The following is a 26,223-nucleotide window of genomic DNA, read 5'->3' on the forward strand; positions in this document are numbered from 1 at the left end:
AGCTGGAGGTAAAGTGTCTGGGGAAAGGCTAGTTCCAAGAAAGCATCATCTACAATGTCCAGAACAAGAGGGATAGCTAAAGGCCTGTGTTGAGGGAGGAGTAAGAATTCCCTAAGCCTCTTTTTGGAGTCAGAGTAATCCTGGCTTTCACAGCGGAAATGCTCCCTAAGAGTGTGCAAGGTTTCACCAAATAAAAATCTTCTGGAGGGGAAGCAAAGGGAATGTAATCCTCTGCATCAGAATCCTCATAGGTAGATAAGGGCAAATCCTGGTAATCAGAAGAAACAGAAATATCAGATTCCTGATCAGACGAATCAGAAGGAAAATCAGTTCTAGGTCTCTTAGAGGGGGAAAGCTGGCTTCCCCTAATTAAGGTAATAAGGTCTTCAGCCATTCTAAGCATTTTTGTAGGCATATGGGCCTGAGCATGCGGTTTGGATGTTGGTTTTCTAGGCGTGGGTCGAGATTTAGGCCTGGATGAAGAAGATGGCGTTGGTTTAAAATGCAAGTCTGCAGGCCTGAATACACCCTCAGAAGCCGGTGGCTGCAAGCGGCTCTGGACCCATCCAAGGTAGAAACATCCGCAGGTTCCATAGTCAAAGAAGCATCTCGCGGCATACCGTACTCTGAATGGGTCTCAGTACAGGCCTGCGAATCTGAGGTAGCTGGTATCAGTGGCTGCGAAAGTGCCTCACTGGAGTACTGGCTGACTGGCAACTAGCTTAACAGAAGCATCGTAGGCAGTTTTGGACCTATGCGGTCTGTCTCTGTCTTTATCCTTGCGTTTTTCGGAATATCAGCAGTCAGATGGCTTACCGAAGCCATTTCTGGATAGTTATACAGAGTACCAAAATAATTTGCTGCAAATATAGCCTGATGACAAATAGTTCGGGGATTGAACAAGGCACAAAACCGACAGCAAGAGATGTCGTGGTCTGGGCCTAAGCAAGGAATGCAGTACGAATGAAAATCTTTATGAGGTATTTGCTTTCCACAGGTAATACAATTGTTAACTTTTACTGACATTGGTTAAGAGCAAGCAAAAGGATCCCCAACGGGGTACTTAGCTTTTTTTGAAGACTTCGGTTCTGAAACTTGAAAATGAAAATTTCAGGAGTCGGCCGACCGGCACTTGCAAACTGCTTCTGCTTCGGGCACCGCAAGGCAAGAAAGACATGGCATCGGCTGCATGTTTTATACCCCTGACGTCATGGAAGAGACAGCATCCGACACAGGAATCCAAGACTCTGGTATTCAGGCCAGCTGAGGGCTACCTGCAGGCAGACAACCCAAATGTGATGACTGCAACAGTGAAACATGAAGAACGTTTGGTGTCAGAGCGATGGACTAAATCTAAATCCAAGAAATGCACAATAGTTTCCTTGTAGAAGTTATCCACCTTCGGTAACCATCATACTGACAACACAACCCTATCAGGTGTTTGGGGCACACGCACACAGTAATCTAGGCTTTAGCCATCATTTGTCTACAGTAGTTAGGAAATCATTCTATGCTGCGCAACTTATAAAAAAAGGTATGGCATCTAGGTCTAAGGAGATCATTGTTCCACTATATTCAACATTCATCAGATCTAACCATATCTTTCAACAGTCAAGATTTTCACAAAATGTCCAGATTTTTCCTCATAATTTTAGTCTGTTTCTCAAAATTTTTGATTTTCTGGCAAATCACTGGGATGATCTGAGAAAGGTCACTAAATAATGATATACATTTGTGTTTCAGACTTCATATCCTTCAGAAAACAATACAAGCTAAGACAAATCCTGTTATTCTAGCAACTTTCTAAGTTAATAAGAGCAATATTTAAAATATGCCCTATTTTTGGTCCTTTGTCCCTCCCCCCAGTTCTGTCAGGCTTTGTCCAGATTTTTGAGCTAAGACATTGAGAGTTATGGACCTAACACCGAGTACAATGCCCCCTTTTGTATGCACCTAAACAGGCACATCCAACAATTGGAATGTCCATAGAGGTTTCTCACTTAAAGAATATAGGGCACAACATGTCATATGCAGACCACCTCGAAGTCTTATCCCTGTATTCTGTCTCTTACAGGCTTTTGAGGGAAGATCTATACCTGGCATAGCCCACCTTGATGGACCTCCTGCATATCTACAAAACAAACAGTACAAGAATTACCTGTTCTAAAGACTTAAACCTTGCCTGTAATATAAATAGAAAGAACACATATGTGTCCCAGAGACTACTACTGCTCTGGAACAGGCCAACCATCCATGTTAAGCACATTTTCTCCCTAACCTGATTCAAGTGTAGCTTGGACAATTGGATGGGGAACAGGAAATTCATCCTTGGTTTGGCACCTATGTCTTTAATGGCCACAGTCAGCTTGTAAATGGTTCATCTCCCAGGCTCCTGCTAATACACATTCCTGCTTACACTTACCAAGGGCACGAGAACTTGTCAGAGATTTGGGATGCATGGGTAGGCTTAAAAAGGCCCCACAGGTAGTTATCCTAGTACACTTGCATGAACCTGAGAAGATCTTTTTGGCATGAAAATAATTAAGGTCACCCTTGCTCCAGTCTATACAGTAATACAGGGGGGTGATCCTGAAACATCAAATTAGGAATGGCAATATAGCACCTTAAGGGTCAAATATGTAATAGATAGAAGCAACACAACTGTCTTTCATAAGCAGCACTGCTTTTTGCTCTATACTGGCATTTTCATACTAGTTATAGTACAATTGTACCAATCTTTGGGTCAGTTTGAAAGTTCAGAGTTGTATTTTGAATCAACAACTCACAATTTTAAGATGATTCCACTGTAAACACAGTCACATATTTCCTCTATTCCAGTTCTGCTGCTTTCTGTGCAAACTGCAACATTTTGCAAATTAGTATATGCATTTTTATGACCTAGATGTCCAAGAATACCAGAATTTACCTGAATTAAGTGGACAGTGGTGAAAAGATGTAACACCCCTTCTAAAAAATTTACAAAATGGGGTCGCTGATCATGTGAGAAACTGCTTTGCAGGGATTTAGTGGCGATGTTAAGTCTGAGCAAAATGAAACTGATCTTACAGTATCTGTTTCCCCACATATTTTTAAAGTTACAGCATAGTAATACTTCAGGTATTGTGACCACATACTTGCATGTTGGGGGAAAAATACTTCTGTGTGCAACTTGTAATACGGTTTTCTTGTGACATTTCACATGTAACCTAGTCAAGCTACTGCTCTCTAACAGTACGCCCCCAAGGCAGAACAAAAAACATACCTTTTCTGAGATTGTTAGGACCTTAGGTGGCTCCTCTTGAGATTTTCTGCCATTTTGGCTCATTTTGCAATTTTTGTGTTTGAGAACTTGGTCAGGGTTTGACCGTTTTGTGGTCTCTATTAACATATCGTTTAGACTCTGGCAGTTGTGTTTTCTGCATCTTACTACACTAAAGTAAGCATGGAAAACCTGCAAATTTCTTAGTACTATTATCTGAAAACTGTTATTCAATTTTTATTTGCTTTGTTTTTAGGAACTGTACATATGATATCAATAAACTGGTTTTCTAAGGCAGCATAATTTTGAAGCAATGCTACAGTAGCAAAACTGCACAGCTCTGAGTCATCGTCAATGGGCTGCATATACACCATGTGGAAGTGGCTCCATATTACTTTTAGCTCATTCTGATGGAGGATGCAGTGATGTCCTTTTTGCTGTTTGGAGGCGGCACAACCTCTGGTTTTCAAGGATAACCTGGTGTTTTAAACAGAGAATTTCATCTGCAACACCAAAGATCCTAGGTCATCTCCAGTTTTGAGTGCCAGGGGATGGCCGTGAGGAGGACTAAATGGTGAGAATCTAACTCCTCTGTATTGGGAAGTATACTTTTATGATACCCGGAAGTCTCCTGGCAGGCATCAGGGATGTGCAAGCAGGTGCATACAAAAGTACAGAGGCTATCCTGAGAGACATCCTTGTAGATGGTCACATCAGAGCACCTGCTCTGTCTTCTAATTGACAGCATTTAATGATGATGTTGCAAATTAAATGTCTTGGGGGATTAATAAAATGGGAGGAGCATAAACATAAATAATGAAAACAAAAAAAAAAATTCAAGAGCTATTTTCTGAAGGTCCACCATCCTGCTCCGAGCTCTGCTTTAATAGGAATTCATTGGGAATACATTTATTATGATCTGGTGGGTAAGCTGAACAGGGTAATAAAGGAGAGTATAGAGTGTAGAGTAGCTGTTACACCTACCATTAGCTTGGTAAACACCATGGGGGCTCTGGTGAGGCTGAAAGGCAGGGCTCTGAATTGGCAGTTACTGGCTTCGAGCCAAAAGTGGAGGAATCTCCTTAATCGCGCCTCTATCATCACATGATAGTATGCAATCTGGAGAGCTACAGCAGAGTCAAAATAGACTGGATTGTTACCATCTGGAATTTTTTTCTGTTTTACAAATTGATTTAGATGACTCACATGCAAAAATGGGTCTGATATTCCCAGTTTTCTTAGTTACTAAAAAGGGGTCTATATCACTTCGTTGAAAGCTTACTTCCCAGAATGCCTATTCATTGAACCCTAGTTTCAATGATGTAAACGTTCGACGAAAGGGTGTTTGACAAGTAGGGTTTGATGAATAGGCGTTCATGGAATTAAGTTTTCGACGAAATTATAGGAACCCACTAAAAAGAATCTCAGATAGACTCCAGATTCTTAATTGATCTTGGGTACTAGTTGGACGACTCTTAAAAGGTTTGAAATTTCTGCTGCTGTGAGTTCCTACTGACTGGGTGAAACATCAGGAACTTTCTTTTTTATTGAAGGAAGGGAAAAAGGAATTGAATAACTTCTGGAAATTACGGTTAGCACCCAACAATTTGATGTTATATTTTGCCAGGTTTGCGGGTACATAGATAAGTACCTCCTGACTGCTTCCTGAGTACAAAAGTCAGGAAACCCTTCAGGAGCCCTGATAGGGCTTCTCTGTGAAGAAACTATGAATTCCCTGGTAGTGCAGTCCCCCTCTGCCTCTAAGGCAATATCCACTGTAGATGCCTCTTCCTCTGCCAAGAGAAGGTCTATGATAAAAACTCTGCGACTTGCAGAACCACATCTTTCCACACTTGATTCCTAGAAAAGGTTCTCTGTGGGGTGGAAAAACGGATTCCCACTGCAGACAGTTTTACCATCTTGCTGACTCCTGGTTAGTGTATCTTACCTTGGGTCAAGACAGAGTGGAGCCATCAAAGGGGGATTGAGAAAGGACATCTTAAAGCCTTCTGGAAAATCACAAAGAAGCATCCAGGCATGGTGATGTCTGTACCTGCTGCCCTAGCCATGCCATCAGCTGTATTGGAATGCAGTTGCATGGCAACAATGGAAGTAAGACTGCAGGGCAGAAAGCTGGGAGTACACAGTCTTCTGAACAGTCACAGGCAGGTTACCTGAAATTCAGAAAGCTTTTTGGCCAAGACTCTCTGCAGTCTAGTAACATGAACTAAACAATTCAACACTCTGAGTGCAAAAGTCACTGAAACATATGTCTGTTGCCAAACCTGTCCATAGCCCTAGACTCCTTTAGATGAATGGATAGATGAACTTTACTCTGACAGCTCCTTTTTAGTGGGGCTACCGCCATAGCATCCACTGGTGGAACTTTGCTCCAATGTTTCCTACCTTTTAGGGTTTCCGATATCCTGTCAAGTCTTTTGGGAATTGGTTCTACCAAGTCAGGTTCCTTTCATGTCCATTGAGCCATGAGGTCAATAAGGGGATGAAAGGGTGGTACTACCCAACGATGCTGAGCCAGAACCAACGGCTTCGAGAAACACAGACTGATCAGATGATGAGTTCTCAGTGGACCATCCCCCTCTCTGTTTTATCAATTCAAGAATCTCACTGAAGGTGATGTCTTGCAAGGGAGATCTAGGGGACCCTTCACCTTCAAACAAATCTGTGTCTTAAGTGAAAGAATCATGAGAGGAGTCTATGTGCTTCCGCTTGCATATTTGCTTCTTATGACATGGTTCCAGTGGAAGATCAGAAGGCTTTCAATCTGTCTGGAAGGTAACGTAGCACGTAGCTTCGGAATCCTGTGGTACCCAGTGTCCCTGTCTGACACAGTGATGGGAAGGAGAAACAGAATTCTGTTGTGGTATGGATAGAACCAAGCTGGATGGAAGTGCCTTTTCCAGTGGCGGCTGGTGACTTCAAATTAAAGGGGGTCTGCAGGAGACAGCTGAATGGGTGTGGCCAATGGGAAGGGTGTGGCCAACCAAAAAGAGGTGGTGCTATGCTCAAAACCACAACAACTGGAATTTTAATTAAATATGCTGCCCTGGGTGCCAAACCGTCATTATGAGAGCTCAATCAAGACAAAATGAAGTGTAGAAGAAAAAAATATTTCAATGCATTGGCTACATGACAGCTTACTTAATATCTACATGGAAACAAAAAGGTTTTGAGGCATGAAAAAATAAATTACTTTTTAAATACATTACTGGAATGCCAGTCAAAATCAAGTATAAAAAAAAAAAAAAAAAACAAGCAGCACTCCACACAAACCACTTCTCCTTGCACTGAAGTTCTAATTATAATTTATATTCAGCTTTATAAAAGTACCAAATAACATGCTGAAAGTTGCAATCGCTGTGATACCCACACTTGTAAAAATGTTTCTTATCCAAAAAAGACCCGCTGTCTGACAACAACTATCTACTTGTTTCATGGGGAAAACATGATCAAAGTAAAAAATGAACAGCAAAGAAGAAACAAGCTCAAGATAAATTGCTTAAAGGATTTTATTTTTATTTTTTATTTTATTTTACATTTGTTGACCGGGCTAGTCTAGCTGGATACATGTCCATTTTCAGTAGAGGCCCAGGGAGAAAAGTTCCACATAGTTATACATAGTAAGTACAGTATAAGAATAGAAGTTATACAGTGTTATTAAAAAATTTAGAAAATTTAAGATAGTACAATCAAAAGAGAAGTTTTTTTTTTTTTCATAGTTTAGCATAGTATTCCAGTTTCATGGGTTACAGTGATAAATTTTGCATAAAATGCTTATATTTGTGTATAAAAGGATAGATTGTAAAGATTTCATATGAAGACATAAAGGAGGGGAGGGAAAAGTTAGAGGGAGAAGAAATTAGTCAGGGTTAGTGCAGGTGCATAGCCAGTGATTATTGAGATGTAGTTTTAGATGTTTTTTAAAAAGTAGTAGAGAAGTCTGAGCTGTGATATCGGATGGAAGTTTATTCCATACTTTTCCCACAGAGTTAGACAACAAGGAGTCACCTGCTGAGTTGTTTGATTTAGTAGTGTTAATCAGCAGTTTGTTTGAGGAAAGTAAATTTTTGAGGTTGTTGTAAGGTGTGATAAGGCTAGAGAGTATAGGAGTATTGCTAGGTAGATACAGGATCTTATGAGCTATAGTGAGTTGGTGAAATTGAAGCTGGTTAAGGAATTCAAGCCAGCTTAAGTGTTTAAGATTTAAACAGTGGTGGGTTCTGAAATGAGAGCCTGTAGCAAATCTAGCAATATTGTTATAGGAAGTTGCTAGTTTCTTGAGGTTGTTTTTGGAGATATTAGTATATATGGGAGCAGCATAGAGCAGAGTGGATAGAAGGTGAGTTCTAGCTATAGCAGACCTAGCTTCTGGTGAAAGATAGTGTTTGATGCGATAAAGGGATCCCAGTTTCTTATTAGTTAATTTTATTGTATTGTTTATGTGTGTATCGAAGTTTAGGTTGTTGTCAATCGTTATTCCTAGCAGTTTAGTGTTAGGGTCAGGTGAGATAAGGGTACGATTGTTAGAAATAAGATTGATCTGTACAGGGGAAGACTTTTGGGTTGGGGTGAAAAGTAGCAATTTAGATATTTTGGGATTTAGGAGGAGGCAGCGGTAAGAGAACCATTGTTCAACAGCGTCGAAGGCTTTTTGAGTAATTGACTGAAGTTCGGTTGGTGAGTTAGCAGAGCAGATTAAGGTTGAGTCATCTGCATATTGAATACAGGTTGAGTATGGGATCGCAGATTGAAGGTAATTTATGAAGATAGAAAATAAGAGTGGGCCTAAAATAGAGCCCTGTGGAACGCCAAGGGAGATTGGGAGGTGATTAGAAAGTTCATTTTGCCAGAGTACAGCCTGCTGACGATTACTAAGGTAAGATGTAAACCACTTTAAAGATAGGGAATCCAGAGAGACAGACTTAAGGGTATGCAGTAGGAGTTGATGGTTGACCATATCGAAAGCTTTAGATAGGTCAATGAAGACTGCAGATGATAGACTGTTGTTATTGCGGTTATTGTTGATACAGTTTGTGAATGATAGCAGGGCAGTGGTAGTACTATGAAATGGTCTAAAGCCATGTTGGCAATTAGCAAGTAGGTTATTTATGAGAAGGTGGTTGAGTATCTGCTTATGGATGCATTTTTCCATAATTTTAGCTATTGGGGATAGTAAAGCTATGGGACAATAGTTAGAATAATCAATGGAGTTTCCTCCTTTATGTAAAGGGATGATATGTGAGATTTTCCAGATTGATGGTACATCACCTTCGTTTATAGATCTGCTTATCAGAATGGAAATAGGGTAGGCAATGGCTTTAGCAGCTTTTTGCAAGAATTCTGCTGGGAGTTTATCAGCTGATGGGGAGGTTGGTTTTAACTTTTGGAGAAGGGAGGAGATGTATGAAGTAGATACAGGTTGGGGGTGAAATTGTGGGGGTAGATTATCAGAAGATGTGGGCAAGTTAGATATATTAGGTGATAGGTGGTTAGCTAGAGTTTGGATGGTTTCTGTAAAGAAAGAATTAAAGGTATTGGCAGTTTCTTTTGGATTTTTGGGGTTAGACCCTTGTGGACTGGGTGTGATTGATTGGCCTGGGTAGAGGAGATTATTAATACTAGCCCAGAATTTTTTAGGTTGTCTGGTAGAGGATTGTTGTAATTGTAGATAGTAATTATTTTTATCTAGCAGGGTGGCTCTTTTAGTGCTGTTTCTATGTTCTCTAAAGGTTTTATTGTCTGTCAGATTCTTAGAAGTACGCCATTTTGCCCAGTATTTATTTCTAAGTAGGATTTTCTGTTTAGTAGCATTAGTAAGCCAAGGGGCTGGTTTAGCTTTGATTCTGATAGAACGGGTTGGAGCATGATGATCCAAGATAGCCAAGAATGTAGTATTAAAGTATTCCACTGCGTTATTGAGAGGGAGAGTTTTTAATGGAGACCAATTACATTGATTAAGTTCTGCTTGGAAAAGTTCTGGGTTGAAATGCTTTTTTGAACGTATTATTCGGAAAGTGTTTGTGAATGTTATGTCGGTTTTATGTCTGATAATATATGTAAGACAATGGTCGCCAAGGTCATCAGGAAGGATGCCTGTTGTGTAGGTTTGCTGTGGGGTATTAGTTAGTATCCAGTCTAAGGTGGTAGCTTTGTTATTGATTTTATTGGTTCTGGTATGGTAATTAATCAGTTGTGAGAAGCCATACAGGTTAATGTGGGTGGTGGGATTCGTATTTGTGCAGGAGTTCCAGTCAATGTTAAAGTCCCCAAGAATAATGGTTTCTTGAGGGATATTACTAGAGAGCCAGCTAAGAATGTCCTCTAGAATATTACAATTGTTCCCTGGGGGAGATAGACACAGATGATATTTATGGTTTTACTAGAATTTAGCTGCAGTTTGGAGATTATTATTTCTGCACTAGCATTTGTTGGTAAGTTAAGGTTGAGTGTACTGACTTGTAGCTCACTTTTATAGAGGATTGCTACTCCCCCTCCTTTTTTGGAAGTACGGTCGAGTCTAATAATATTATAGCCAGGTGGGGAGATTACGTGGTCTTTGATGGAAGGTTTTAGCCATGTTTTAGATAAACATAGGATATCAAATGGCCGAGTCTGTAAGAGTGCATGAAGTTGAGTAATTTTGTTGCAGACGCTGCGTATATTTAGGTGTGCAATTGAGAGTGAGTTGGTAGGCTTGGTAGGTGGAGGTTTAGTAGAATTGTTGTGGTTGTTAATTGTTAAGGAAAGGGGATTATTTGGGCAAGGGTTTGGGTGAATGTCGCCGTCTAATAGAGACAGAAGGGGTGCTATAGGATTACAGCACAGGTTATGGACCACACATGATAGATTGGCATTCTGTTTAGTTTACGGGTAAAACCTGCAAAGATGACTGCAAGTCTCCAACAAATGTAATGAGCTTCTGAAAATACTGTAATCCTGTCCTTTATTACAAATACTGTCATATGCATTTCAATACCAAAGATTTATACGTTATCTAGTTATGTAAATATTCTCTGCATTGCAACAGCAAAAAGGCTTTCAGTGTTGGTAATTCTTTAACAGTACGCTTATTAAAGGTTACTTGCATCGTACAATCTCAGAAAAGATTACCTGATTGTCATTAATTGCTACTTAAACACATAGCAACAAAGCACGGTGACAGCATGCATTTTCTGAATAATAAGAAGCATAAAATGTATATAAATCCAATTGAATAGGAATAAAGGACCATTTCTGAATTGGAACCATTATGAAGTTTCATAGCTTTCTCCTGTACATTTCCAATAGCAGCATCTGCACAGAGAGCCAAGGAGATCAGAATTACCCCTGTCACATTGAAATTTGGTGCCACTTTGCTGTCAGCCAGTGTAAACCATATGAGACCGAGACTCATACATAAGGCAGCCGACACATCTGTAACATTGTACCTTTTGCCTTGTATAAAGACTCCTCCAATCATAACAGGAAGCAGTTTGCAGCACTTGAAGATGACTTGAGTAGGATAATTAAGGTATCCCAGAGAAGTGTTTGACAAGCCCATAGTTCCCACTGTCAACAAAGCTATAAGCATGTATGCCTTTCCTGGTATTCTTCTTCTCTTATCTTGAATAAGCTGAAGCTCCACAAGTCCAAATAAGGAATAAAATCCAAACTGTACTAATGTTAGATACCACCCAAAAGGCTTAAATCCTTCCAAGGAGAAAATCAATTCCTGCAAGTACCCATATATTAGATAAAAAATAAAAACTCCAGCAACACAGATGAAAAACTGCAGAGTCTTGTTAAATCTTGAGAGGTTAATTCCAAGGACTCTTAGCTCATCCACAGATTTGATATGAGATGGCATAGTCTCTGGTTTGGAAGGGATACTAATGGAAATGTACTTTCTAGAGTTGCCATATTTAAGATCCATTGTTTCCACGTTTTGGTTTTCACCAGGATCTGGGAAGTAGTCCTCAGATGGTTCCGGGTTATAATCAGTTTAATTCGAACTTTCTTTCTTAACTGTTTCGTGCATCGAACTGGTTGCAGTACAACAGCTGTGCCTCTGACTGTAGTATAGTTTGACAGGAAACCAGAACATTCTGCAAAATCAAGGACAGACAAAAAGCCACTGTTCTACTTGTGTCTACCTTGGATGGAGAATACTCTGCACACTTACAATGCATAACTGCTCCTTGCCTTGCTTGGACACATCCAGAGTCACTACATGGGGGAGTGGGGTGCAACAAGTATGTCACAATTTGAAATGTCTCTGGCTGACGGTGATGGCTCTGACACTCATAACTCTCAACCTCAGAGCAGGAAATCTGGACAATGCCATCCATAGAAGTGGGACAAAAATAAGGACATTTTTTAAATATTGCTCTTATAAACTTGAAAGATAACAGAATAGTAGTAAGTCTTGCATTAGTATGAATTTTCTGAAGGGTATGAAATCTGAAACTCAAAATGTCGGTCATTATTTTCTAACTTAAATCTCTAATGATTTGCCACTAATTTGCCAGAAAACCACAGTTTTATGAAAAACGGACCAGAAATGTGATGCAAAAATATAAAATTGCCACATAATACAGCTGGGAACCTGTCAAAGAAGGGACACTTTTTAATATTAGTACTGTTAACTTGAGCAGCTGACAAAATAAGAGAATCTACATGCATTTCTGAAATAAAAGAAATATGCAACTCTGATCATTACAGTTATTTATAATTGTAAACCCTCCACGTTTTCTTCCAAAATTGCCATTTTGTGGAGGGATTAATAGGGGGAGAGCAACATTTTGAGCCATAATTGGGGACAGTTGAGAAGTTTGGATATTCCTAATTCTATAAAGTGATTTATTTGCATGTACCTCTCAACCTCTTAATGCAGGAAATCTTTACAAGGCCAAATATATTGGGGGAACATACAAACAGTACTAAAAGTTGCTCTTGTAAACAGTTGCTAGAATAACAGGTCTTGCTTTAGCATGCATTTTTCTGAAGGTTATGAAGTCTGAAACTCAAATGTCTGTCATTATTTAGTGACTTCATTCCTAAATGATTTGCCAGAAAACCACAAATTTTATGAGGAACAAACCAAAAATAAGAAAAAATCTATTCATTTTGCAAAAATCTGGACAGTTGAGAGGTATAGTTCAGTCGGGGCTGTCTGAGTTTGCTGCCCTTCCCCCCTCGCAAAATCATGGTCGAATGGAACCTCCCCCCTGCAGCCATTCCAATGCCCACTCCTTGGTTATTTCACCCCATTTACCATAAACACTGTAATGTGCATACTGCTTTACTTCTGCGATGATTTGGATTTCATTTGAAAGTTTTATTTGGCGTTTTACAGCACAAACACTAATAGACATCTGCTAAACAAAGCAATGCAGTCTCAAAGTGAAAATAGACTTAGCATTAAAACTTCTCTGCCCTTGAAACTCACATTCATTGAAACAGCATTGAATCCGACATTCACAGAAAAATACTTTTTTGCCAGTGGCAGATAAAAATTAACTTTGGGCTGTTTTCAAATCATAGGCCCCTTGCACACGAAACATACATGTGCTCTTTGATACACCTTCCTGATTGTATTAAATTATATTCCTTGTACAATACAGTACAATTGTTAGAAGGCATTTTAAATTTTAATTTGTTTCGAACATTTCTCCAGTAAACAATGAAACAAAATGCATGCACCAATAATGACAAAACTGCCCAATTCAGAACATTTCCATCATCTACTCAAACTTCTACAGTCCACCAGTATCAGTAAATACACACAATCTCTGAAGAAGTAAAAGTAATCTAAATAATTCCACATTAAAGAGATCTGTAACTAATGAAGAGGTTGTTGCTATCAAACAACTTTATATTTCATTGTTTCATCTACAAATAAAGTGCCTGCTGCCCTTGAGGAATAAATTGCCTATATTACATTAAAAATGATAAGCTAGTAATACAGCAATAGGGAATGGATGGCAAACCGATAACAGGTTCATAGTTACTAGGTATCTTCATCAAATAGGACTGCAGCATCCACCCCCTTTGCAACACAGTACAGTATCAGCAATGCATTTCCATACTCTGGGAGTACAACCCACAGCCTTCTGCATCAAAAGCAAGTACACTACCTGCTGTGCTATTAACAATGCAGAGTCAGCATAAGCAGCACTAAACTTCTGTTCCCCGGCAGCTCTCAGCTCCTTGTAAAATCTACTCAACACTCACCTATATCTCTGAACTTTGCAGCACAATAAATTTGGAAAAAAGCCAAAATTTATTGGGGGGGGACAAAAGCCCAAAAACCAGGGACACATTTTAAACATTGCTTGTATAATGTTGGAAAGTCGCTAGAATAAAATGCTGTGTTACTACCATACATTTCACTGCCAAGTCTTGAACCCAGGACCCTGTGCAAAACAGTCAGAGCAACATACCACAATGCCAAATCAGCTGTTTTGTGAAAGAGAGGAAGACTGAAACTTAAATGGCTACCATTTAGTGAATTCAGTTCTCACCATAGCTGTGAACCTCTTAGCACAAAACACTTGAACAAAGACAATAATGGGGAAATACAGCCCCCAAACATATTCAGTGAATTCAGTTCTCACCATAGCTTTCAACCTTTTAGCAAAAAACACCTGGCAAAGCCAGTAATGGGGGAATACAGCCTTCAAACATATTCAGTGAATTCAGTTCTCGCCATAGCTCTCAACCTTAGCACAAAAGACCTGGATGAAGCCGATAATGGGGGAATACAGTCCCAAAAATAGGGACAGATTTCAAATATCCATCTTATAAACTTAGAAAATTGCTAGAATAAAAAGGTTTTGTGTTACCATGTACTTTCTGAAGAATATGAAGTCTGAAATTCAAAGACCTGTCATTATTTATCATTTGTTAACCAGGAAAGTCTGACTTGCAACAAAAGCCAATTTTCAGCAGAGGCCCAGGGAGAAACACTCCAGATACATGCCTTTGTAAGATGAGAGGACACCAGATCACCCAAAGGAAACCAATACAAACACAGGGAGGACATGCAGACTCCACACAGAAGGCCCCCCGGCCAAGAATCAAATCAGAGAACCTGTAGCTGTCAGGCAACAATGCTACCACTGCACTATCAACTATATAAAAAAAAGCAAAAATACAGAAACCACAGATTTTATGAGGAACAGAACAGAAGAAATAAGAGGCAAAAATCTGCACATTTTTTACAAATGGTGGTGGGTAGGGAATTCAGGCTCTTGTTACCTGGACCCAAGGTACAGGGCTCAAGCCTGAGGTATTCTCTACCCACCACCATGTATCCTCTCTAGCCACCAGTATATAGCAACTGGGGCATTTTACTCACACACACACACACACACACACACACACACACACACACACACACACACACACACACACAACCTGACTTTCGTTTCAGTTCTGAGTCCATCTGCAGCGGAAGCTAAACATCTAGTTCCCCAGAGTTATTCTGCAGCACACACACACACACACACACACACACACACACACACACACACACACACACACACACACACACACACACACACACACACACAACCTGACTTTCGTTTCAGTTCTGAGTCCATCTGCAGCGGAAGCTAAACATCTAGTTCCCCAGAGTTATTCTGCAGCTGTATCAGTCCCGCGCAAGCTAAATGTCTTCCCGGGGAAGGTTTTCCCGCAAGAGTAGGCTTCAGCCTGCAGACATTGCAGTCCGAAGTCTTCCGTTTTATGCGGTCGTCACCGCATAGACTTCTGGGAATCTGCAAAGCAGTCTGGAGTTCTGTGAGTTCCGGGAACACCAATCATGCATGCGTGGAGTTCCAGGACTCATGATTTTTTATTTATTTTTTTTCCTTGTAATTTATTTATTTATTTTTTTTCTTTCCACAGCTGGGGGGGGGGGGGGCTGCAGCACGAGCCACCCCTGGCCTTTTCCCTTGGCATCAAAAAAATCCTCTCACAGGGCGAAGCCGCAATTGGCTCCGGAGGCCTTCTCCTATCTAAAGACAGTACAGATACCTCAGCATCAATGGATCTCAACCCCAAAGCTGATCCCAGAAATGAGCTACTGAGTGTCAAAGCCCTGACAGGGAGGGACAGCTCCAACAACTCTGGTGTCCACCCATCCACCCCGAACCCAGCACAGAGTCTCTTCCAGATCCAAATGCATTGCATTGGAGTCAAAAGAGAAAGAGATGCTGTCAGAGTTGAAGTAGCCAAGACTGTTTGCTCCAACAACTGCACCCTGGGGCAGGTCAGACCAGGGTAGTCAGGTCCGAAGGGGGGACCAGGACCAGAGAAATAAGAGGAGGGGAAGTTGGGTCAAGACTCAATAAGTTCCCAGGAAACAGCAATGAGAGAACCCCAAGCTGGATTTGCATTCTAAGGAATTTCCGCATCATCCTGCAGACATCTTGTTCGGTTAAGCTTCTTGATGACCAGTTTGAAGAAGCCACAGAGTACCTCCGCTCCTGAAGTACAGAAGAATGCAACCTCTAGCTCACCAGATCCAGAGAGAAAGAGGACCAAGGAGGAGAGGGACAGACCCAAGAGGTTATCGGCTCCAACCTTCTAGGATTATTTGGATCTGGCCCAATAGTCCCAGTCTGAGCCAGGGAAATGCTTACTCGATTTTTCTGAATCTGCTTTGTCTGAATTATCTTTTTCCTGTTTACTAGCCAGCAGAGAAGTAGAAACAGAAGGACCCTGTCTATGGAGGGAGGAAGCCCTTGACTGAGTAAGTCTCTCTCCTCTTCTGAAGTGGCGTCGAACTAAAGGAGTCATAGGTTTGGCAATGAGTATCGAGGTAGCGCCCAAAACAGTACACACAAAGTTTTGGTATCTTCAAGAGGAACTGTGTCCACAGTCAGTACAGTTTTTAAATATCTGACTATCTAACATGACTAATTTGTCTAGTTTAAGAACTATGACTAATCCAAACAAAGGCACACTGGAAAATTAACAATCACACTAGAAGGCAGCGGTATTAATATTTATTAGAAAAACACACTCTAAGCTATGCACTATGGCTACAATTATGAACAACACACCAAAACATAAACACTACACGACAAACTACTGCTACTACTACTACCCTAACTACTTAAGTCTTATCTGGAAAACTAATCCTAGAAAACACACACACTTATAACACTAAATCTACCATCTAAAGCTGGAGAGTCAAGTCTATTGCTAGGGAGAAGATAAAAGGAAGTTATAGCTCAAAGGATATAAAAGACTAGATTGTAGGCCCCTCGCAGAATGCATCTCAAGTCTTCAGGGGGCAAACGAGATCTGAGGTACTAAGGTGGAGCGGAGGGAATGATGAATAGTGGAGGAGTCAGAGCCCCAGATTTGAGAAGATTCAGAGAGGTGACGAGGTCGGACCTGAGACCTGATCGGATCAGATAAACTTAATGAAAAACACTGCATCAAACATTATGTTTTCTTTTCTAATTAAAATGTAAACAACACTGACTCATAATAATCCTGGTATTAAAAATACACACTACTTACTTAAAGGATAGACTGACATTTCAAACTAGTCTACTATGACTTCTTCATTAAATGTGTGCACACACACAAACATGCACACACACAGACAGTAACCTTTCAATCATTTTCTAGGTACACAACTGCATTTCAAGTGGACTTAGACTGTGTCTCATCTATTACACCCGAATCATAATTAGGGCTTTCCTGAACCACTAATTTATTGGACAATTTAAATTAAGGCACCTGCCTCAGTAATGGTGACCAGTACCTCACAGTGCCCACGGATGTGTTCTTCAGTTGTTAGGGGTCCTCCCTTATCTGATTAGCCTGTGACATTTTTTGTTTGATGCAAACAAACTACTGGAAGACTAAAGCATGAACACATATCATAATGAATGCACATGACTTGAGGGAAATATCTGTAAAATAACAGCCACTGCCTTTTGAAACAATGAAGTAATAATTAGCCAACAACTCTTTTCTGCAAGGCTCATTAACCTTCTATTACACACTAATCACTTCATCTCCAGCAGAAGAAAATATCAGCTAACACATAAAGGTGCATCATAGCTTACTACTCCAAGGAACAAAGTGATCAGCCAGTAGCTGCAATATCGCTGAAAAGCTCTATCACATCTAACACAGATGCATTATTTTTTTATAAAAGTCAAACTTTACTTTAAATATTCCACAAGAATATGCATGAGTTTGCTACTTCTAGCTCTCCCAGACATATGCCCGCACAACTAAACAGTTTAACAATATGGGTAACGATTTGTGGGTTCAAACCTTACATCTTTTCCACTCTATTCATTTTTTATACACTGTCCAAATTGCACAGTGTTTCAAGCATCACTTACAGATCAACAGTTGCCCTCTTTCCATATAATCCTTTACACAGCTGGGAAATAGCAACCACAGTACATCCTTCTGTTTAAACCAAGGCCCTTTAACTGTCATCAAGCCTCCAACATGTTCCACTTACACTCAAACTTCATCTGCTGGATGATGGTTTTCTACTGCAGGTATCTAATCAACAAACAGATATCCTCCAGATTTGTATGACACACTGTTCCAGGTAAAGCACTGAAGCAGTGACTCACCCTGCTAAAGCACAGAACACTATGCTTTCCAACTGCACAGAACAGATGTCTGCTGTGTTTCATTCACTTACCGTCACATTGCAATGTCTGTAAGGTTTTCTTTCACACAATTTTAATATCAGACCAGCCAGTCACTGATAAAACATTAATATCTACAAGCTTTGGCTAAAAAAAAAAAAAAAAAAAAAAAAATATTCAACTTCTGAAGAAGCTGCGGGGATTAGAGGACCACCATATGGGATGCCTGCTCTGCTCCTCCACAGCTCATTCCAGACAATCTAATGCATTTCATATGAACTTACCCTAACAAAAGCAATGCAGAAGAGCTTCAAGACAAACCTTTCATAATATCAGGGTTCAGTGCTTCAGCAGGATAAAGCCCTGAATGTAACCAAAGACCGACTAGCAACCTGGGTGCTGTTAGATCCAGCAAGGCACAGTGGAAATGAGTGGTCTGTGATGACCTGCCCATCCTATTCAGAGGAAGTAGTCCAGTCAGCTGCAATGCCAGCACCCAAAGGACTCGCAAGTACAAGAAACGGAGCTTATATGATGACAACACATATGCTTGTTTCTGCCTTTAATGAAGGCATGTGGGAATACATGTTCACACAGGGGAATACACTGCAGGCCATCATATTAGAAAACATCCAGACTTCAGCAAAAAGGATATTGGTAAGAGCCATGAAGAGAAAAGGCCACTATCCTGCAATCAGCTCTTTTCCTTGTAAGCAGAGTAGTAAATAAGCACACTCATGATGGTGAGGGATACACCTGATGGTTGGAAATAATGCAAAAAAGTTCCTAAAATATATTTTGTCTCGCTATGTATCAAAAATTAGATTTGTTATCTTTTACTGTAATATGCATTCTATACCTCGGTGTCACAGAGCCTTTTACTTCTTGTCATATACCCCACCACCTTCTCCCACAATCATTTTATCCTCTTTTTTTTTTAAACTCACAAAGAATGAAGAGCCAAACCAGGTTTCACAGTTTACCCAAACGGCGATTTAAGTCTGAAGTCAGTCTAGAAATGCAAACTCTAGGTAGGCAAAAAAAAAAGCATGCAATGCCAACGGCCAGCTCTCTTTTCCCATGGAGAGGGATGGATTTGAAGTGCTGCACACTTTTTGTTAGATTAAACAAAGGACTGTGGCATAGCCACATTTCAAGTAATGTGGGTACACACGGGCACAACAGGAAAATGTGTATAGACTTCCCTATGAAAGGATCACAACATGACTTGCCCTCTTTCCTTCCTGCATCCCTTGCAAAGGGGCAAGGCAAAGCATAATTTAGTCAGAGTCCATATGATGTAACGATGTACCACTTGACCTATGAATCTCACAGCCTTAATGTGAAAAAGATCACCTTAACTCAGTACACTCGTCTCCACAGGCATATTTAAAAATGCTTATTCTCAACCTACTCCCTCAATTTCTTCAACTTAAATCCCCTTCTCAAATCAACATACTGCTAGCTTCTAAGCCAAAGTATAGCTAATCAGCTACGCCATAAAATTATTCACAGTCTTCACACAGGACAGTTCATTCCGTGCCTCCACTGTTCTCAGCTAGACTACTTTCATGAATGTTATCTCTCTCATCTTCTGTAATGGGGCCATTTCTGGCCTCACTCAAAAATGAAATGGGAACACATATACAGATACTTCATTTCACTCATTTAAGTTTTTACCGATTCAGGCTGCTGTCCATGACTAAACTGTAGGACATCTCTGAAAAAATGCTCATCCTAAATGCGTAAAAGTATGAGCCAGTAGCATGTAAGAACTCACCAACGTGGCACAAAAAATGCACAAATACTCTGCTGTATCCAATACAAGCATTTGTAATATGAGCCCAGCACCTGTATTAAATAAGTAGTTCCCCGTTCCTAACAAGGACACGTTACCACCTGAGACATTATATCATCATGTAAGTGATTCTGCACCAGACAGAGTGACACAAATGAAGCAATGTCACATTACATCTTTCTGAAGTGTACTATATTGATACAGCTCATTAAAAAACTGTTCTCTTGAGTGTAGCAGCTACCTAACATGACCTCCTCTGGGTCATAGGTAACAATCGCCCTCCAAATATTTTTATACAAATGTATGCCAGCAACATGACTGATGAAGATATTCTGCTACAACATGTACAATAGACATTCATCATTTAAAAAGGCCAAATCATAAAACAAACTCAAAGCCACTTGGCATTCTTCGTTTAAGTGGATTAGCAGTTTTTTTTTTTACAAATACAATAACAGATAATCAAGTTCAATGCCGTTATGCTTACTGTTTATTGATATTTTATGCAGAAAGAGCAAAACAGGCAGGTACATATGTTTATCAGAAGGGAAAGGCAAAAAAATATACATTTTACTCAGCAGTAATGTGCTAACCTTCAATAAAAAAAAATTTAAAAAGCATCGTTAGGCAAAACTGCATTTATTTCATTTGGGGAGGGGGGTGGAACTGTTTACAGAAAGTACAGAGGAAAACAAACTTAGCAATCAACTTTCTGATTATGCTTTTCAAAGCAGAAACATAAACACAGGAAAGACGTACCTGCCCTGCTGTTACTGTGCTTTTTATGGTATCTTCTACTGTAAGGAATTTTCCTTGTTCACTCCACACATGACGTATAACCTGTACAGCCTGCTTGGACCACTTGTTACTGCTACCTGCAAGCCTGACAGCAAGTTCCTCTGCTGGTATATTATTTTTAGCTGTGGTTCTGTTGGAGAAAAAAATATTATTATTTTTCCATGTGCTAGATCTTACTCAGTAAGGTCTCACTGCAAAATTACATGAAGATTGTTCTCGTGCAATATTTCTTACTACGTAAATTTCTGTGGCTTCAGATTTCAACCTGCATTCTGGCCATTGTTTTGTAAACTGAAATGTTGCGTCAATATTACACATCTTCTTTTCAGTGCCTACTCCTCTGCTTTAACTGTTGCATATCTCCCATGCTTTCTGTAGGTTAAAATGTTTTGCAGTATCCTTTTACAGTTTGCAGATCATACAGCCCTGTAGAATTCCAACAAAGAAAAACAACCTTTACCCTGCATCCTGACAGCCGGATAGTTCATAACTGCAGCACAGCATATGTAATTACCTTCAGAGCTACACCACTGACTACACTATTAGTGTCCTCTGTTTATAACCAATATTTTGCCATGTGAAGATGATGCCTGCAGTTGACTTTATGCTACCTGGATTCAAGAATTCCATAGTCTTAAGTATGTCTCCTAGCATCATGGAATGGAAAAATTAAGGGAAATACTAATGCATCCATAACAAACATATGCAAGATGGGTTACATTTACTTTCCTAATGCAGAACTAGAGATTATCTGAAGATTAATCTGAGACTGGAGTTAGAATGCAATGAGATCGGGAAATACAAAATCAACCAATCATAATCTTCACTAAAATGTACCTGTGATTATTCACACACAAATTACACACACCCCTGCATCCAGTATTCCTGGGATCTTACACTGGAGGTACATGCATGGGTAGCTGACTACAGACTTTCCATTTTCAGATCCTTGTATGTGTAAACCATCTTTGAGCTACTAATTCCCCGCATCATTCTAATTGCGGTGTTCCTTGTCTAGTTTTCTGGTGACCTCAACCATGGAGGCATTACTACAAAGACTTGTGGGGTCGCAGGTGAGGACTGACCAAAAGATGATGCAATTACAGTAACTACTAGCCGTGTTAGCCAGTTTCTGCCAAGCCAAGACTGTACCTGCTACAGAAGAAATTAAGCGAGGAGGATGTAGATAAATTGGTAAGGGTACAGAAGCATGAGCTTAGGCTAGAAACAGACTGCAGTAGTGAAGAAGTTAGAAGATTTAGCAGAAGGCTGGTGTTATCCAAGACTCTGTTTGTATTAGGGGCTAAAATTATTTTAATTTTCAGAAAGTGATAACCAAAGCTTTGAATACAGATTTCAACTTGTCTTGTCCTGTTCAATGTAATACCAACTTAAAAAACACAATGCTGTATTTATGGATATGTATATACATGTTTGAATGATACAGTTGCTGATGACTTAAAAGTTAAATAACTTTTAAGTTACATAACATATATGCATACCTCTCAACTGTCCAGATTTTCACAGAATGTCGAGATTCTTGCCTCATATTTTTGGTCTGTTTCTCAAATAAATTGTGGTTTTCTGGAGTTTTGAGTCAAATCAGTGAGGACTGAATTCACTAAATAACAACAGGCATTTGCGTTTCAGACTTCATATCCTTCAAAAAATATATGGTAACACAAGACCTTTCTTTCTAGCAACTTTCTAAGTTTAAAAGAGCAACATTTAAAATCTGTCCCTATTTTTAGGGCTCCCACCCATTATTTTTGGGTTTGTCCAGACTTTTTGTGCCAGGAGGTTGACAGCTATGCATATATGATTCGCTCCCTGGTTGATATCCAATGAAAAGCATGGCTGTAGCATTTGTCGATTTAACTCAATTGAATGCAAAAATCCCAAGGTACCATAATGAAATTAAAAAAAAAATGTTTTACTTTTTTCCCCTCCTGCGGCTGGCCATCAACGGAACCAAATATCTCTTCTTGTTCACCAGGCCTTCTTACCCCCTCCTGACCTCCCTAGACTTCAGTCAGTAAGGGTTGTGGCCGTTGAGGAGATTAAGGTATGTGGAATCTGTGCCATTCTGTTGCTGGGGAGTGTTTACACAGTGTTTTTCTTTCTCTACCCCTGTGTGCTCCCCTGTAAAATCCTATGAGTGGGGCATGCATGAGCAGACACTGCCAAACCAGCTCTCACTTGCACAAAGGGCTAATACTGGCTACCATGCCCACCATTAGGATGCACTTTGTAGTTGTTTATGCAGCCTCCTATGGAGTAACTGAATTTTTTATTATGTTCTTTGGTAACCAGGAAAGGACAACTGAGCCAGTGGGTCTTTTTCAGTAGAAGCTCTGGGAGAAAAGTTCTGCAACAGATTCAAAACATTTAAACAGTAGTTGATGAGTAATTATTTACAAAGGAAGAAAAGCCCAGCAACAAAGAAGATATTTTACAAGGAACTGGGGAGAACACACATAAAAAACATTTTACATTAGCTGATAAATAATTATATACAAGGGAAGAAAATCCCCACAACAGATAGAACACTTTTACACAGATTGAGGTGTACCTTGTATACAGTGGATAAGAGCTCCCATAACAGATTGAAATACATTTAAAAAGCATTGCTAAGAGACATTGTGATCAAGATTACAATATACACTGCAAGTAGTAAGACGCTTTGCAAAATTGGATAGCCTGTGCTAAGTAAACTAATATACATTTATTCCAAACATTGACCATATGTCTAATAATATATGGGAGATGAGAAATTATAGAGTATTCTGTTGCCAAAATAGAGTAATAGAATGAGATGAGGAGGAGTGTGCAGGAGAGAAAAGTAAGGACATGGAGACAGTTTAATACGAGAGATAATGTTTGGAAGGACATTACAAATGAAATAAATAATAGTAACTGTTGGTTGAAGAGGTACAAGAGCATACATTAGTAGCACGGTATCATTAAAGTGAGAGCTTCTTTTGATGTTAAGCTATTTCTACCTGCTAAGATATGGAGGTGCTACTGAATTCAGAGTAAAAAAGACAGTTATAATAAAGTAGGTGGTCATGGATCTGTTTTGAGGGTTGTGTAGGTACAATTCCAGGTGTCAGACATTTTTTAGATTAGTCTTGAAATTGGAAAGATGCTTATATGCTTAAGGGTAAGGGGATAGAGTTCCAGGAATGGGCCACACAGCTGGTATAGACAGATTCCTGCTGACAGGTGTGGTTTGTAGGTAGAGGGGAGCATTTTCATTTCAGACTGAAGTGGCGTAGCAGGGGTGTATGTATACAATAAGTGTAATAGAGCTTTGTTTTATTCTGGTTTGTATATTAATTTGTGAACTAGAAGTGAGTTACTTGGGAAATTCAAGCCAATCAAGCTGTCTTAGGTCTAAGCAGTAATGTTCATAGGTGTTTACTAGGCTAACAACCACAAGGGCCTTTTTAGGACTAGCCATACATCCCAAATCTCTGACGAGTTCTGATACCCATGATAAGTGTAAGCATGGGCCTGGGAGATGAACAATTTACAGGTTACCTGTTTGCATCAGAAACATAGGTGCCAAACCAGGGATGAATTTCTGGTTTCCCATCCAACTGTCCAAGTTGCACTTGAATTGGATTAGGGAGGAACTCTGCTTCACATGGATGGGAGCCTGTTCCATAGATGGGGTAGTTTCTGGGACACATACCCATCTCTCAAGCAGGTCCCATTTATATCACAGGCAAGGTTTAAGTCTTTAGAATGGGTAATTCTGGTACTGTTTCTTTCGTGGATATGCAGGAGGTCCATCAAAGTGGGTTCTGACAATGCCCTGTATGCTAGGCATAGATCTCCCCTCAAAAGCCTGTAGGAGACAGAATATAGGGATAGGGCCTTGAGGCGGTCTGCCCAGGACATATTACTTAGGCCCGGTATTCTTTTAGTGAGGAACCTCTGTGTGAATGTGTTCTATTTGATGAGTTAGTGGCAAATTTTGCTATTTTATTTCAGCATTTCAGCACTGGTTCATTTTATTTTGGATGGAAGCTTGACAGTTAAGCAGTACTGGGGATCCATACAGTAAAGCAGGGAGTAGCAGTGTAAAGGCCAGGAGATTCCCGGATGAATCAGATGAGCAGTTTTTTGTTCTATTAACTTTTGGTGAGTTTTTTGATAACCTGAAATCTGACTTACATGAGCAACAGGTTATCATCAATCGCCATGCTCTGTGTGCTCCATGCACGCTCTCCTCCCTCTGTCAGGATGGGCAAGGCAAGCAATCCTCCCCTGTCAGTACCTAAGACACCTGGGCCACTAATCAAACCAGAGTCACATGTGTCACAGTCGGCGCTTTAAACCACTTTGCTGGTGATAAAAGAAATAACACTTTTAATGCTATCTTGGCTTTTTTCTCGGGTTTGAACCCATATAATTTCTTTACTTTAATTATGTTTGGATATATGGAAGCAAATTTACTTTATTTTACATTTGTTTACCATGAAAGTCCAACTGGACACTTGTCCTTTTTCAACGGAGGCCCGGGGAGAAAAGCTCCACATTGAACATACAAAATACAACAGTAGTATACATAGGACAAAGACATTAAAATGCTAGCTTAGGCACAGTTTGGACAAGCAGCTATACATAAAGACTAATTAACTGATTTCTAAGTCTAGATAATGCACAATAAATTTTAACCAAATCAATAAGAATCAGAGGATTAAACAATAAGAGAGATTACAGCATTACACATTTCCGTGTAAATAAATTAAGAGACCAATATGACATTACACCATTTCTGAATACAGTTTACAAAGAAATTGAAATGTCTAGTCTTAATACGTCATCATCTCTACAGTGGTATACTATTGTGTAATGTTAGTAAGCAAAGAGGCACAGGTAACAGAAAAGACAGAGTGAGATGGTTTAGTCAGTAAGTGAAGCAAAGGTAGTAGAATAGTCAGAGGGAGAGGTTAGTCCTGAGCAGAGCAAGGACACAGCCATTTACTGAATAAGTGTTTTTTGTGTAGTTTTAAACTGGACTAGTGATGTAACAGTTGTAATGTTTTCTGGTAGTGAATTCCAGATTGTTCCTATATAATTTGAAAAGAGGGAATCTCCAGCACAATTTTAGCATAGGGTTCTGTTAGTGGCATATAGCTGAAGTAATATTTGTAGGGCAGGTGTTTTCTCAGGTTCATCGAGTATTTTATGGGCCATGGTTAACTGGCTGTAGTGAAGGAGGTGGGGAAGCTCTAGCCATTTGAGTAACTTGAGTGCTATACTATGGTGAGATCAAGTTGGTAAGGATGTTGCATATCTGGCAATTTTGTTAGAACAGGATTCAAGTTTTGTTAGTGCCGAATTTTTTTTTTTTGGTTTGTGAGTATGGGAGCTGCATACAGCAGTGTGGAGATGAAGTGACATTGAGCAATGGTAGCTTTAGTATTTTTTAGTGAAGTAGTGTTTGTTCCTATACAATGTTCGAAGTTTTTTGTATACTTAGTTTACTGTTTGGGAAATGTGAATATCAAATTTTAACTTGCAATCAATTTTGACTCCTAAAAGTTTGGTGTGTAGTGATTGGGAGATGATGGTGTTATTTAGTGATACAATGTTAAAAAAGTGTTGTTGGATGAGGCTGATTTAGTGGGTTAGAAAATCGTTTTTTTTTTCTGGGGGGGGGGGGTGTAAAATTAATTGGGTGTTTATAAGCCAGGTCTCGACTGTGTGTTAAACTTTGA

At 39.8% G+C, this 26,223-nt stretch overlaps 2 protein-coding genes across 2 annotated transcripts in view; both read right to left on the reverse strand.

Annotated features, from left to right (window-relative positions):
* Positions 1–26,223, reverse strand: part of LOC122813358 (COMM domain-containing protein 6-like) — a 388,320-nt gene that overhangs the window by 282,488 nt on the left and 79,609 nt on the right. Inside the window, exon 5 of the mRNA XM_044085631.1 lies at positions 20,453–20,621. Coding sequence (XP_043941566.1) covers positions 20,453–20,621 — 169 coding nt within the window. The remainder of the gene's footprint in view (positions 1–20,452; positions 20,622–26,223) is intronic.
* LOC122812887 (adenosine 3'-phospho 5'-phosphosulfate transporter 2-like) lies at positions 10,401–11,297 on the reverse strand. Its single transcript, XM_044084928.1, has one exon. It carries the CDS (start codon positions 11,190–11,192, stop codon positions 10,401–10,403), a length of 792 nt encoding a protein of 263 aa, XP_043940863.1. The 5' UTR covers positions 11,193–11,297.

This window comes from Protopterus annectens, chromosome 10.part0 (genome assembly GCF_019279795.1).
Source record: "Protopterus annectens isolate FY-2018-M chromosome 10.part0, PAN1.0, whole genome shotgun sequence".
NCBI classification, from domain to species: Eukaryota; Metazoa; Chordata; order Ceratodontiformes; family Protopteridae; genus Protopterus; species Protopterus annectens.

Coding starts and splice junctions, on each gene's coding strand:
- LOC122812887 (XM_044084928.1), bottom strand. CDS start 11,192: ATGGATCTTAAATATGGCAACTCTAGAAAGTACATTTCCATTAGTATC.